A 14,723-nucleotide genomic window follows, 5' to 3' on the forward strand; every position below is an offset into this window, starting at 1 on the left:
GCAAGTTTTTTTTAACAGCTTGTGTTGTTGCACTTTGAACGTTTTCCAGGTAGCTTGCATTTTGCATTAATCTGAGTAATACCATAAGCGCTATCTCTTGTAGGGTGGGCTCCACGCCCCCTCATGCGGGGCTGGGATGAATCTGACCTGGACTGACGCCATCCACAAGCTGGGCCACTTGCAGCTGGATGGAGGCCATCGGCCGCACAGGGGTCCTGTTTCCAGGCCTCCTCAGGGCATTAGGGGTCTGTCTTTCTCTCTCACTCTCTCTCTCTCTCTCTCTGTCCAAAGGACCTGAATCTGTGCCTCAAACATCCCCATCTGCCCAGTTGTTAAGGCAATGTCAAACCTATTCCTTTGCCCTTGGCACTGTTCCCAGCCCCTTGCCTCCCTCTCTCCATAAAGTGTTAGTGTAGAGCCAGCCAGGTGAGGCCATGCCTCAGACCTGTCCAGCCCTCTGGTGGGCTCAGCCCACCTCAACACAGGCTTGGCTCAGATCCTGGCTCTGCCACTGTGGGACCTCAGGCACTTTGTGTCACCTCTCCCAGGCTCAGTTTCCTCATCTGTACAATGGGGATGCTGACACCTTCCTCACCCAGTTGCATGGCTTATTGAGGTAATATGCATTCAGGACCCGACACAGGTATAACACGCTCTTGATGCCTGGTTTTAGCGTTCTTAGTCGTATATTATGAATCTCTTATTTTTTAATTTAATTTTTTAACATTTTCTGTTGTTCATGAATCTCTTAAATAAACCATTACTACATTACCTTTGTTTTTAAAACTCTCTCTCTCTCTGAATCTATAGGTTTTGTTTTTTAAGTTAAAAAGCACCCTTAATATGTCTCTTACATTGTTGCCAAACCCGAGGACCCCAGTTTGGCCCCCAGGCCTCTCTCTGAGAACCCCAAGTTCGGGCAGCCCTGCGGGATCCAGCGGGAAGCCTCCCCCGCAAGCTGGCGGCTGATGGTTCGTCTGCTTTCAGTCTCGTTTCTGAACGCGTTGTCTCGGCTTGCAAGCCTCTCAAACTCCGTGCCCGCCCTCCCTGCATACATTAGCCTTAATGTATTCTCTCTTGAATACTCATCATATTAAGGCTCCCGCTAGATACCTTGCTCGAAATAAATTTTATGGGCATACATCCGCGCCCTCATCCCCGTGCATTTGCGGCCGGAGGAGAAATATAGCCGCGTCTTTCCTCCCAGGCAAGGCCAGACAACAATTAAGTGGGAATCAGCGGCCTCTGGTCCTGGGCCGGCGAGGTGCGGGGAGGGAGCGGGCGCGCGCCCCACCGGGGCTCGCCCTGCGCCCCGAGGATGGTTCTCGGTCCGGTTGTCCGTCCGGTTCTCCAAGGGTGAATTTGCCTCCGCTAGCCCGGTCCCTGGCTCCCCGGAATCCAGCGTCTGCTCATGCAAAGACGCCCCCAGCGGGCGCTGTGCCCCGGGCCATCGCCTGGCCCCAGCCACCTGGGGCCCCCGGATTCCTGCGCACCGCATCCACTTGTCCGCGGACCTCTTCCCTGAGCCGGAGGGCTCCCTGGTCAGAGCTGCTCTCCCTTCCCTGCAAAACAATGCCGGAGCGATCATCTTCCCGATGCCCCGGTCCTGAAGCCCCTGGCCCAGCAGCCGCAAGGGCTCCCCACGCAAGCGCGGGCAGGAGGGACCTCACCCCCGAGCCCTTAGGACCGCCTTCGCCTGGTTGTCCCTCTCTTCCCCCGCTTCCCGGGCTGGAATCGCCCCACCACGGGGGCTCCTGGTTATCCTGGTTACCCACCCATCACTCCTCGCATTCTCGCCTGTGTGCGTCCAGCTCTCTGGGTCCCAAGGCCCTGTGCTTCCCCAGAGCCTCCCTGGCCCCTCTGGGGAGGCTGGGTCCTGGAAATGCCTGCAGAGAGGCAGGGGTGTGGTTGCATGAGCACCTACTGGAGGCAGCCCGGCAGCGGTCCAGCCTGCCCGTGCTTTCTGCGTGTTGGGGGTGCGCCCTGAGCCTGGGGGGGGGGCATGGTCTCTGCGCAGGGTTCCCCAGAGGCTCCAAGGGACCAAGCCAGTGCACCTGGTCCCTCACTTTCTTTTCCCCTCCCCCACCCCCAGCAGCACCTCATCTAACACCTGGTTACTGCAGGTATCTCCTAATAACAGCAAGCCCTCACTGAGCACCAGCTGTATACCCGATGCTTTGTTTGGTCTTCACAACAATCCCGTGAGGGAGCAGGGCATCACTGCCTCCCACCCCACCGCTTTCACAGGTGAGGAAACCGAGGCAGAGAGGGCCAGGCAATTTCTCAAGGTTAAAGAGCAGAAGTAGGATTCGCGCGGGCAGTCTAGCTCCAGAGCCCGCGGTCTAGCGCTGCGAGGTCCTCCCCGCCCGGCTCTTCCCATGGAAATCCCTGTAGTCAGCTGTGCTCAGCGCTTTGCTGGGCACATCGAACTCCTGGGTAAGTAGTTACTGATTGAACAATGTCTTTGTCATGGAGGAAACCTTTTGAGTTGGGGAAAAAAACCCCAAAAACCAAACATGCACACTGGGTTAGGCAGCAAATTTCCACCCTCATGTATCTCCGTACGTGTGACCCCTGGGCATTTTCATGGGGCATTTTGGCCTCAGAATGGGGTCAGAGGGCAAAAGTATCCGAGGGGTCTGACTTTCGGGCGAATGTTGCTGGCCTACCAAAGTCGGGGGGGACCTGGGTGGGGCTGGGGTTTAAATGGGTCCCAGACTGACGCATGTACAGGCTAGTGATGACAATTTAGTGACTGTCCCAAAAGCCTGTCTCTGAGTTTTGGATACAAACGACACTACCTGAGAAAGCTTTCTCCCTACATAGCTTTCCATGTGGTCAATACCCGCTCCCCACCCTGTGCATTGAGGCTAATTCCCTTATGTGAACACTTTTAAATTGCATCACAGCCGACAAACATGACGTGAGTGAAGAAGCATGTACAGTCCCTGGGAGGTTTGGTTTCATGACCTTGGTCGGCATTTTGGAGTGTGCAGGAGGGGCATGCGAGAAGTGTTTCCCAGTGGGCTTCTTAGAGAAGAGTTGATCAGTCATTTGTCCAGTGATGAACGTCTCTGGTGTTACCCGTGCATGCCAGGCACAGTGCTAGGCGGTGAGGCTACAAAGCTGAGAAAGAAACAGGGGCCCTGGCCCCTTAGGGTCCCACCTTCTCATGGGAAAGACAGTGTGTAAGTGACTAGTGAGCCGAAGTTCTGGGGAGACACCGGGGTTGCCGGCCCCCCAACATGCTACCAGAGGAGGCTCCTATAGGGGGTGACATGCTCGCACTTGTGTGGTTTGGGTTCTCAACTGGTTGCCTTCCCTTTTGGGGGTGTGGGGGGTGGGTGCGGTAATGGTTAGAGATGCTGGCACTGTTTATTCTTCCAGCTTCAGAAGCCCGGTCATTTTGTCTGTTTTGAAGCTGCTTTATTGGCTCACAAATCCCTTAGTAAAGATGAAATGGCAGAAAAACAGGCCTGCGGTAGGAAGTCCCCGTGGGAGGGAAAAACAGGGTGGGGCAGTAATGAAGGTTCAGTTCCAGACAACTGAACCCACTTTCACTATTTACAGGGAAGGTGGTCAGTTACCAGGTACCAGGCAGATCTCACCTCAGTGCAGCCAGCTCTGGGCCCAGCTTCCAGGAACAACTCCCAGCCCCCCAGAAGTTCATTGCCTCTGCCATGATCAATCAGGACATTACCCTCACAGACCCTCATAGCCGCTGCGTGCTCCACACCAGCACTGTGGGAGCCTGCCCATTGGCTGTGCCTCCCTTTAACTTAGCTCTGAATCCAGGCCCCTTTTAAGTACATCAGACTGGCAGACTCTAAATTCCATTTGGAACCTGAGCTGCAAGGGAGTCTGGAAACCCAGGCTCTGGTTTGTCTGCCTGCAGCACAGGGAGGCACACGCGGAGGGGATGGTGTTGAGGCCAGTCCACGGTATCCATGGCAGTTTGTTAAAATACTCTCAGGGGAGTCCCTCGGAGCACTGACATTCTCCCCCACAGGACCACCCTCAGACCTGGACCTCCATCACTGCTCGCCCCGCACCCAAGTCACTTGCTTCTTCAGCCAGACGGCCTCTTAGCCCGGGCCCAGGCAGGGCTCACTGAGGGGCTGATGTGGTTAGCCTAGATTCCACCCAGCAGTGAATTAAAATGTGAGGGGAATGGAGGAGAACATTGTTGGCCTTCCTGGCTCATTGGCTGTGGAGTTTCAGCTGGCATAAACGGCGTTAGCAGATGCTGCTAGCCTTGTGGTGCTCTTAGAAATGCAGGCAGCTCGCCCTGGCCAGGTGGCTCCGTTTCTTGGAGTGTCGTCCCATGCGCCAGAAGGTTGTGGGTTCAATCCCCTGTCAGGGAACATACCTACGTTGCAGGTGCGATCCCCAGTCGGGACACGTACAGGAGACAACTGATCAATGTGTCTCTCTCTCTCACCCTTCCTCTCTCTCTCAAATCAATAAACATATCCTTGGGTGTGGGCGAAGGTGAGGATTGACAAAACCCCACAGGGGATTCTTGGGCCAAAGCCACCCAAGGCCAAATCAGCAAAGCATGGATTGAATTTCAGCTCCCTGGACCAGGGCCCTCTGTGCAGTGTGCAGCCTGCACAAATGTATGTGACAGTCCTGGAGGTTTGGGTTATGTCCTCTCCCACCACTGGCAGAGTGGGAAGGCGTCCAATCCCCCCAGGACCGGTTTGGTCAGCAGGGCTGTGTGGAAGGCTCACGCTGCCCCTCTCTCCTCTCCCCGCAGAGATCCCCCAGTGCGCCGGCTGCAACCAGCATATCCTGGACAAGTTCATCCTGAAGGTCCTGGACAGACACTGGCACAGCTCCTGCCTCAAGTGTGCAGACTGCCAGATGCAGCTGGCTGACAGGTGCTTCTCCAGGGCCGGGAGCGTCTACTGCAAGGAGGACTTCTTCAAGTGAGTCAGAGCTGGGACGCAGCCTCCCTTTCCTTGCCTGGGTCTGTCTCTGCCTCTCCCTGTGCAGGGGGTGGAGGGGGCGGGAGCTGGCCGAGAGGCAGAGTGGGTCCGTCTGTGGGGGTGGTGAATCCTCGCCCTGAGAGGCTGCTCCTCTGAGGACCCCTTTTGGATCACCAGCCCCATCACTGCTGGAGGGCCCAGGGGTCTCCACCTCACCGGAGCTCTGCCAGGGCAGCCAGCAGGGAGCATGCCCCAGACTTCTGCAGGGTGTAGCCCAGCACAAAGTGCTCCTGCAGACCCTGAAGGGACATGCTCTCTCTGTCCTGGTGAGTCCGTGCTTCACAGCCGTCGCTGTGTCCGTCTGCTTTGCGGAAGAGCCGCTTCTGGTAGGGGTCCAGCTAGGCTCTGTGAGTGTCATCACTTTCAACGGAAGAGGCAGTTTCATGCGACAGTTAGGAGCCCAGACCCTGCCTGGGTTTGAGCCCATTTATTAGCTGTGTGCTCTTGGGCAAATTGCCTAACCTCTCTGTGCCTCGGTTTGCTTACCTGTAAAATGGGGCTGATGATAACAGTTCCTACTCCATGGAGTTGCTATTAGCATTGAGTGAGTCAGTCTATGTGAAGCCCTTAGGATAGCGCCTGGCACCTGCGTGTTAGTTCCTAACACAGTTCCCTTGATTTTTCATTCTGATGATGGGCCCATCAGATAAAGGCCTGTTGGGCAAGAAGGGGCTGGAAAGAAATATTCCAAGTCATGAAATCCAAAGACCTACAGTCAAGATTGCTTTATCCAGCAAAGCTTTCATTTAGAATGGAAGGACAGATAAAGTGCTTCTCAGTCAGATAAGATCAAGTTCAAGGAGTTCATCATCACCAAGCCCTTATTATATGAAGTGCTAAAGGGACTTATATAAGAAAAAGAAGATGAAAAATATTAACAGTGAAAGGACAGCAAACTCACAGTTATTAACAACCATACCTAAAACAAAAGCAAACCAAGAGGACAGCTAGATCAGGAGTGGAACCACAGAAATGAAGAACACATGGAGGGTTAGCAACAGGGCAGTGGGAGGAGGAGAAGGGGGGAGAAGGTACAGAAAATAGCATAGATGGTAGGTAGAAAATAGATAGGGGGGAGGGCAAGAATAGTGGGGGAAATATAGAATCTAAAGAACTTGAGACATGTGGTTATAAACTAAGGGGGGGAGAATGGTGGGGGAGGGGGTGTGCCAGGTGGAGGGGAATGAAGGGGGGGAATAGAACAACTGTAATGGTATAATCGATAAAATATATATATTAAAAAAAAAGAAAAAGGCCTGTTGGAGCTTTGGGTCAGGGTGAAGGGACCTCCTGGGAATTTATTTCCATGGCATTTAGTCTGGGACTTGTGTCCCGGAATCTAGTATCCCAGGCACTTAGGCTGATGCCACTGCCACTGTGGACCAGCTGGTAACAGCAAAGTGGGGAGGCTCGCCAAGGCCTGGACACATTTGGCACAGGGAGCAAGCGCACCCCTCGGAGGTTGTGTGTTCTGGAATAGAGAGGAGAAACGCAGTCCTGGAAACAGAACATGACTTCTCCCAGATCTCCCAAGTGTTTAATTGTAGGGAGCCAGCCCTTTGAGTGTCTGAGTCTTCCCAGCTGCTTTCAGCACACTTCGGGTTGGAGAGCACATTCACGAGCATCGTGGTAATGACTGGGGCTGCCTCCGAGGCCTGTGTCCAGAAGTCGGCTCTCACTGTCAGTCCCCATCCCACTGGGGCCCAGGAGGCACTGCTGTCTCCTTATGTGTGTGTGTGTGCGTGTGTGTATGTGCACCCGCATGTGCCACCTTGCTGACACACTGGGCAGACCCTCCATGGTTCCGGTTGGGAGACGGGCCTCTGGTCCTGCACCTGAGCCTTTTCCAATTCTCCTGTCTTCCTTCTCCTTCCCTGGCTCTGCCCCTCACCCTGTTTCCACACCCTCCACCCACTCTGCTCCTCTGTGCAAGGAGAGTGCGCCTCTGTCTCCTTTCCTCAGTGGTGGCTGCTCTTGGAGACCCCTGAGGGGGAGGATTTCATCGTGTGTGTGCACGCGTGTGTGTGCAAGTTTTGTACATGTGTGCACTTGGGAACAGGAGGTGTATGTGAGGAAGGCAGGGGAAAGCAGGGGCTTGGGCGAGTTGTCCCTGCTCCCATAGTCAGGCCACCATCCCATCCACGTGCCTTTGGAAAGCCTCAGTGAGCTCTGGGGGAGGCAACAGGCCCTGTCACCTTCCTGCTGACTGGGGGACAGGGTTGGTACTGGGATGTCCCTGGGTCAGACCCCCCGCTGGTCCACCTTGGCAGGTTGGAGCAGACTGTGGGGTGCAGGCAAGGCCCGTCTCCCTGGCCGCTGCAGAGCCAGGGCGCTCTCTGCAGAGAAGCTCTTTTGGGCGCCAGAACCACCTGAGGGCGCCCTCTGGTGTGTGGACTGTGACTGGCTGGTTGCAGGGCTGGGAAAGAGAGGTGGCAGCTTGGGTGCAGGTGTGGGGGAAGGAATGCTGAGGAGAGAGGGTCCCCCTAGGCCCAGGAGGGGCTGGAGGTGTGGGCTGGGGAGGGATCAACACTGGTTTACAGACCACAAGCTCCTGGGAGGAAACAATGGCAGTCACTCACCCAGGCTGGGGCCCTGCGCCCCTGCCTACACAGCCTCCCCATGCCATGGCCCTCATTTGGAACTTTCCAGGCCCTTGCTCAGCAATAACCTCCTGACTGATCCCCAAACCCCTCTAGCCAACATGCCTCCCACTGCACCAGCACCCTCCCTCCCAGCCCGAGTGCCCCCAGCTCCCTCAGTAGGACCCTCTGCCTGCAGAGTATTCCAGGTGCCCTGCGTCCATCCTGCCTTCCAGTCCTTAGCTCACTGCCTTCCTGGGACCCAGATACGCCCCTCCAAGCAGGTTACCCCCTTGCCCAGGCATGATTTTCCCACCTCCACACCATGGCCCAGGCTGTTTCATCATCCAGGGACCATGTTCAACCTTTCAAGGTCTCACCCTGTCTTTCACGGCTGTGAGTCCAGTGTCCTGGCCAGTGGGGCCCCTCAGAGGCGTGGCCATCCAGTCCCTTCTGGTGACTCAGCAGGAGCAGCCTTGTTTTGCTCCTTCCTCATGCACCTGTTTGATCTTCCTGTTGACTTGAGGAAAGACTTAATTGCTGGTCATTCATATTTCTGTCCTTCACCTATTCACCTGGCCCCAAGCCCTGGCCATGGTCTGTCACCGGGTTCAATGCCACAAAGAGTAGATTACACAGTGAATTTACAATCAGTTGGTGGCCAGTTTTTTCTGTCCCCTGCATGGTGTCTTGTGAGATTTGGAGGCCCAGGCTGCCTGGGAAATGCACAGGCCCCTTATTTAGCACAGTATTGTCCCCACGGGACTGCCCTGCCTCATAAAACCACGGGTTTCAGGGGTAGATTCTTTGGTAAAGCAGAGGAGCTGTCCACGGCTTCGGTGCTGATCCCAGACCATCAACGCTGTGAAGGGGCAGGGGTGCTGTGCAGAGAAAAATGTAAAGCTGAGGTTGTTCCCCCATTGCCAATGGAGGGCCAATCAGACGTGAAGACTGGGCAGCTCTGAGGCCCCTGGACATGTGGATTCACAGGCAGCCGGGCCCACCACCCCAGCTCTTTGGGACCGCGGGTGTTTGGTACAGGGAGACACCGCTGCAGGGATCATCCCAGTCCCAGGTGAGGACAGGGAGGGAGGGAGTTGCCCAGGGTCAGAGTGGCTTCACTGCCAACCCCCAGGAGTCTTGGGACCTGCTGCTTACTTGAGGCTCAGGCTGTGACGTGGCCAGAATTCTGAGTGTTTTGCTCCTCATGACAGCTCAGGAAATGCCCCCAGGTGCCTGCTTTCAAATGGCACAGTGGGGCACTCGTGCCATTGGGCACCACGAGCAGAGGGAGCAGGGCAGTCCCTGGAACCCCAGGTCCCTCCCTGGTCTCATGCTAGACCTCGGGAGCTGGTTCAAGTGCTGGGTGCCCTTAGGCAAGTTCTTTGAGGCCTCTGAGCTCGTCTGCTTCTGGAAAAATGGGAATGTTCATGGTGGCTGCTTTAGAAAACCTGGCATGCCGGCGCATCTTACAAAGGGGAGTATTTTCACCAGCAGAGTGGGTTGGGGAACCCAAACTCTGCACCTTGCACTTGAATTTGCCCATCACACCTCCGATAGCTTTCAGCTGGGGGATTTGGAAAGCGCCCAGTCAAAGCCAGGGAGATCGCCTTCTCTATGCTCCTTGAAGCAAAAGAAAAAAGAATCATGACTGTAATGTGAAGAGTGGCCCCCTGAGGTGTGTCATTATCTTGGAAGTGGGGGCAGGACCCAGGGGTTAAGCTGAGGGTGAGCTTTGAACTCAAGGTGATGCGGTCATACTGGTGACTGGCAGCAGAGGGCGATGTTGCTGTGTCACAGACAAAGCAGTGTTGCTGGAGGTCGTACTCTGTGGTTGTTGCATTTTTCTTTCAGGGGCTGTTGAACTCTGTCTTACTCAGTAACATTGACTGATTTGTACTGTTGTTGCTGCTGTTGCTTCTTGGGTTCTTGGCTCCCCTTTCTCCAAAGGAAATAAGATTCTGAGGCCCGAGAGGAGAGCAGCAGCATGTTTTCAAGGCCATCCAGTTTCAGTCACTAGCCAAAATGCCAACAGCTCCTTGCACTGCATTTGCTAAGCAGGTCCTTTCTGGACTGTGTGCCCAGCATGTCAAGGGTCCCATGTCACCTTGCAAAGGGACCAAGGTCTGGGGAGGGCAGGGGTCTGAGAGTAGGTCCCCTGGGCCCCCTCTGGTCACTGACTAGGTTCTGGCAGGAGCCCAGCAGCTCCCTGGCTCCAAAGTGCAGTGGAGCCAGGATGGAATCTCTGCTGCATGAGCTGGTTCAAGTGCTGGGTGCCCTTAGGCAAGCACCGTGACATGGCTGAGCGAGTGTCTCCTTCAGGAAAAGTGGGAATGCTGGTTGGTGGAGGCTGCTTTAGAAGACCTGGCACGCCGGAGCACTTCTGAAAAGGGGGTTGTGTCAGGAGCAGAGTAGTTTGGGGAAGCCCTGCTCGCTGAGCTCCTGTTCTGTGTTTTACTAGCTGTGTGTCCTCAAACATGGGAACCAGCCCTTCTGACCCTACTCCCTTACCTGTGAAGAGGCACTCCTTCTGCCCCACAGGGTTGCTGTGAGGTGGGAAGATCGTGTGTAAATTGTGCCCAGCACAAGGCACTTTATCAGTGTCCCTGGGTTTCTGGTCCCGATGTGGCCACGTGACCCATAGCCCTAATGGGCTAGGCCATCCAGGTTCTCCCTCAAGGCTGGGCTTGCGCTAGCTTCTGCCCTCATCACCCCCGCTCTCCCCACCACCCCACCTTCCCCCACCCTGCCATTTCAGGTGTGATACCTTCACACTCAGGTGACTTTTTAAAAAAGATTTTTAAAAAGCTTTATTTATTTATCTTTACAGGAGAAGGGAAGGAGAGAGGGAGAGAAATACCAATGTATGGTTGCCTCTTGTGTGTCCCCTGCTGGGAACTGGCCTGCAACCCAGGCATGTGCCCTGACTGGGAATTGAACCAGTGATCCTTTGGTTCTCAGGCCCACACTCAATCCACTGAGCCACACCAGCCAGGGCTCAGGTGACTTTTCACAGTAGAACCCCTCAGATGGAGGTGGGGGTAGCCTGGCAGAGTGGGGAGTGCGTCCAGCAGCATGCTGGGAATAAGCCACAGGGTAAAGATGCCGTGTGGACTTACATGAAAACTTGGGAAACAAATCAGTGATTGTTATAATATGAAAACAAACATAGCTATAGAATCAAAAAGAAGGTGACAGTCATACAAATACTTAAGGTAAAGCACAGCCTTCCAGAACATTCCAGGCTTGCAGGGAGCTTCAGACCGCACCCCTGGCCACCAGGGTGTGTGCTCACATCTGCCTGACTGAGGGGTTGAGGGGAAGAGTTGGAGGCATTCTGAGGGTGACTGCCATGCCAAGGGGTTCCCGTTTAAAATGTCATGCTTCTCTGGGGGTGTCTCCCTGTCCCCAGGGCCCTCCCCTGCCTGGCTGACCAGCAGAGGTGGGCACTGTCAGGACCTGGTGGGAGGGAGGGCCTCTGAGCCGCTGTCAGTGGCCAGCTGAGCTGTGAGAGCTGCCAGGCCCCAGCCAGTCAATCTCCGGTAGTCAGCAGGGCTGTCGGCCAAGGGCCGGTAAGCGGTGTCCTTGGGAGCTGGGAGCTGCTGATTTATCCCCGCGGTCAGAACAGCCTGTTTCAGCTCCAGCACACTCTGCCTTTGGCCTGGCCACAGGACGGCTTCTCTGGCTCATGTCACGTTTTCCCTTGTGACCTTGGCCCCTTCACTCCAGTGACCTGGGCCTCCATCTCCCAGCTGGGCAGATACCCATGGGGTGGGGGGACTTCACAGAGTAAGCAGGAGTGGGGTTCGAATCCAGGCTCCGTGGAGGTGTGGGGCCTTAGACCTCTCTGAACCTCACTGTCCGTTTCTGAAAGGGGAGGGGAGTAGAAACACCTCCTGTTTTGGGCGCTGTGAGTGCTGAGTATAGGGAAGGAAGTGCTTAGTTATCCACACTGGCAGCTCTTCTGATTGAGGTCGTGATGGTGGGTCTGCACAGGAGGAGAAGAAAGAGAGGAGGGTCTCAGGCTATGAAAGGCCACACAGGGGTCCTGGGGTGGGAGATGGGGCCTGTGTCCAGTGGCAGGGGGGAACCACCACCCCAGGTCTGCGTGGGGAGAACCACCCCTCCCTGTGGGGTCCAGAGCCCAGGGCACCAGCTGCAGCCGCCCCCCCCACCCCACCCAGGGCCAGATTCCCAGCTCTAGCCAGAGGGACCAGCCTGTGCTCATGTGGCTGCCTCCAGCTGGCACCCTGCTGCTCCAGGAAGACACCCTTTCAGCTCTGGAGTTGCCCGTGGGTCCAGTCTGGGGCCAGGTTCTTGCTGAGCCACTTGTTATGTCTGACAACTACACACCTGTGAGGCCACACACATGCGCACACGCACACCCCGCCCCCCAGCAACATGTGTTTAAGGAACCCACAGGGGAGGGTCTTTGATGTGTGACTTTCCATAACTTCTGAATAGTTTATAGTCTTAATTTCCTCACTAAGCAGATTAAACCTTTTAAGGCAACGACCCGGTGGTGCGGGCGGTGGATGTGTCTGTGGACGTTTGCAGGATTCAGACACACGGGTGGGCCCAGGCCCACAGTCCTCGGCCGGGGCCTGCAATCAAGGCAGAAGCAATTACTTAGCGAAGCAGCTCCCAGGGGACCCCAGGCCGTATATCAGGGTGATGAGTCGGCGGGCTGTCTGTCTGCCAGCCCTCCCAGAGGCCGACCTCATGGTACCTGCGTCCCTGAGATGTTGCTGCCTTGGGGTGTCTGTTTGGAAGCTAACAGTCGCAAATCATCCTGGAGTCAGATGGCTCTGGGCTGTGGGAATGAGGTCCCCAGGCAAAGAGGGATCCAGGTGACGTGGGTGTGGGAAGTGTGGGCCAGTGTCTTTATCCCAGGAAACCCCCAGCCAGCAGCACAGTCCCCATTCTCCCACCCTGCCCCCCATTCAGGCACCAAGTCACGGGGCCCCACCTCCAAAATGCCCTCCCTTTCCATCCTCACTGTCTCTGCTTCTCTCAGGCCCCTGTTGCCACACCTCTGCACTACCAGAAGCTTCCCCAATCAGCTGGCCTTGGCCCTGGTTCCCCCTCAGCCAGTCCACACCTTCTTGCCACGCTGCCCCATGGCTTCTGGAGACTTCCAAGCTTTGCACTTAAGGGCCCTCAAGGACCTGGCCTGACCCCATTTCCTGCTGATTCTGCAGCTGAGGTCACACGGGGGAGTGTGACAGCCATCTCTGGCTTATCGCTTGGGGTTTTGGGGATCTGCCTGTGCCCCAGGAAGCCCCCCTGGAGGAGGCTGGGCTCTGCGGTGGGTGTGCTGGGCCAGGGCAGTTGGGGAGCCTGGGGTGTGGTGTGAGGGGGGTAGATGGGGCCTCGGTCCCAGAACACCCATGCTGTTGCCCATCACAGTGCCTGCCACACCATCACGGAGAGTGAGTCCTTAGGTCCGAGGGGCCCAAGAATCAGCAGGCCGTCTGCAGGCGCCACACAAGGACCAAGAGCACCCGCCGTACAGGGCTTCTCTAAGAGTGGTCCTTGGAACAGCTGCACCAGGGGTCCTGGTGGGGCTTGTTAAAAGTATGGATTCAGGCCCTGGCTGGCGTAGCTCAGTGGATTGAGCGCGGGCCTGCGAACCACACGGTCGAGGTTCGATTCCCAGTCAGGGCACATGCCTGGGTTGCAGGCCAGTTCCCTGCAGGGGACACACCAGAGGCAACCATACATTGATATTTCTCTCTCTCTCTCTCCTTCCTTTCCCCTCTAAAGATAAATAAATAAAATCTAGAAAAAAAAATTAAAAAAAAAAGTATGGATTCAGCTTCTCCTCCCAGGTGGCCTCGGGATAATCTGGTGAGAGCTGAGCTAAGGCCTCAGCAGAGAAGAATGAAGCGGAAGTAAGGAGGGCAGCTTAGGTGCCTGGAAGGATGGAGGGGAAGGAGGGAGAGTGTTGTTGGGCCAGTCAGCCCACAGCTCCCAGCCTGTCCCCACCTGTGAGCAGGGAATAGTAACCCCTACCTACAAGGGCCCTTGTGTGGTTTAAATGAGGTGGCTCACCTGCTATGGCCTGGTGCATGCTGCGTGCTTCATGAGAGTTTGCGAAGGTTGAGGGAGGAGCTGGGCTCTCCCAGAAGAGGCTCTGAGCCTGCCTACCCTGGCAGGAAGGGGGAGAAGCGCAGCTGAGGGAAAAGGAGAACCCGGCTCTAGCTCCTCTTCTGCTGTGTGATCCTGGGCCAGTCACTAGCCCTCTCTGGGCCCCAGTTCCCTTCTGTGGTAAGTGAGGGGGTTGGGCTAGGTCACAGGTTCTAAAGCTTTTTCAGTAGCATTCGTCTCAAAATAACATTGAATTCTTGGGAAAGAGAAAAATGTATTTAAAACCTTTAGCCCTGGCTGGTGTAGCTCAGTGGATTGAGGCGGGCCTGCAAACCACACGATCGCAGTTCGATTCCCAGTCAGGGCACATGCCTGGGTTGCAGGCCAGGTTCCAACAGGGGACACATGAGAGGCAACAACACATTGATATTTCTCTCCCTCTCTCCTTCCCTTCCCCTCTAAGGATAAATAAATAAAATCTTTTAAAAAAATAAAATAAAACCTTTAAAAGCAGGGCAGTTCTGGGGTGGGTGGCCTGGGAGGGATGTGAGTGAGAGTGTGCATGGTGGCGGGTGGGGATGGCTGTGTCCCCGCTCCCCAAAGTGCTAACGTTCTCCGGTGTCAGGTCTTGTCCGGGTACGGCCCTGCCAATGCCTGGGGAAGGCCGGCCACTCCGGGCGGGATTGGCGTGCGGGTGACGTGGCTGTGGCGCTGATTTGTGCTGGCAACACCAGTGCGCACAGCAACAGTAAATATCCGCAGCCGACCCGTCAAGTGCGCTGATAGATAAATACACATAGCGAAGTGTCGGCTGGGCAAAATATACGGCCTGCGGTAAATCACCGCCAAGCAATTAGAGCATAAAATTAACTTGTGCCCTATTTTGTTTCCTGGGGACGGCGTACTATGCTGGGGTGGCTCCCATATGTGGGAGCCTGGCATGGGCCGGGCCTGCCCCCCCTGGCTGCCTCCCCATGGCCACCAGCAAGGAAGAGCATTGGGTTCAAATCCCAGCTCCCCCACTATAGCTGTGAGGCCCCCGGCAAGTTACCCACGCTCTCTG

The 14,723-nt window shown here is 55.8% G+C and overlaps 1 protein-coding gene across 1 annotated transcript in view; it reads left to right on the forward strand.

Moving 5' to 3' along the window:
• The window catches only part of LHX4 (LIM homeobox 4), a 45,822-nt gene that overhangs the window by 12,845 nt on the left and 18,254 nt on the right, over nucleotides 1–14,723 (forward strand). Inside the window, exon 2 of the mRNA XM_037035159.1 lies at nucleotides 4,760–4,931. Coding sequence (XP_036891054.1) covers nucleotides 4,760–4,931 — 172 coding nt within the window. The remainder of the gene's footprint in view (nucleotides 1–4,759; nucleotides 4,932–14,723) is intronic.

Source organism: Sturnira hondurensis, unplaced genomic scaffold (assembly GCF_014824575.4).
Source record: "Sturnira hondurensis isolate 20B ecotype Veracruz unplaced genomic scaffold, ASM1482457v3 Scaffold0022215, whole genome shotgun sequence".
NCBI lineage: Eukaryota > Metazoa > Chordata > Mammalia > Chiroptera > Phyllostomidae > Sturnira > Sturnira hondurensis.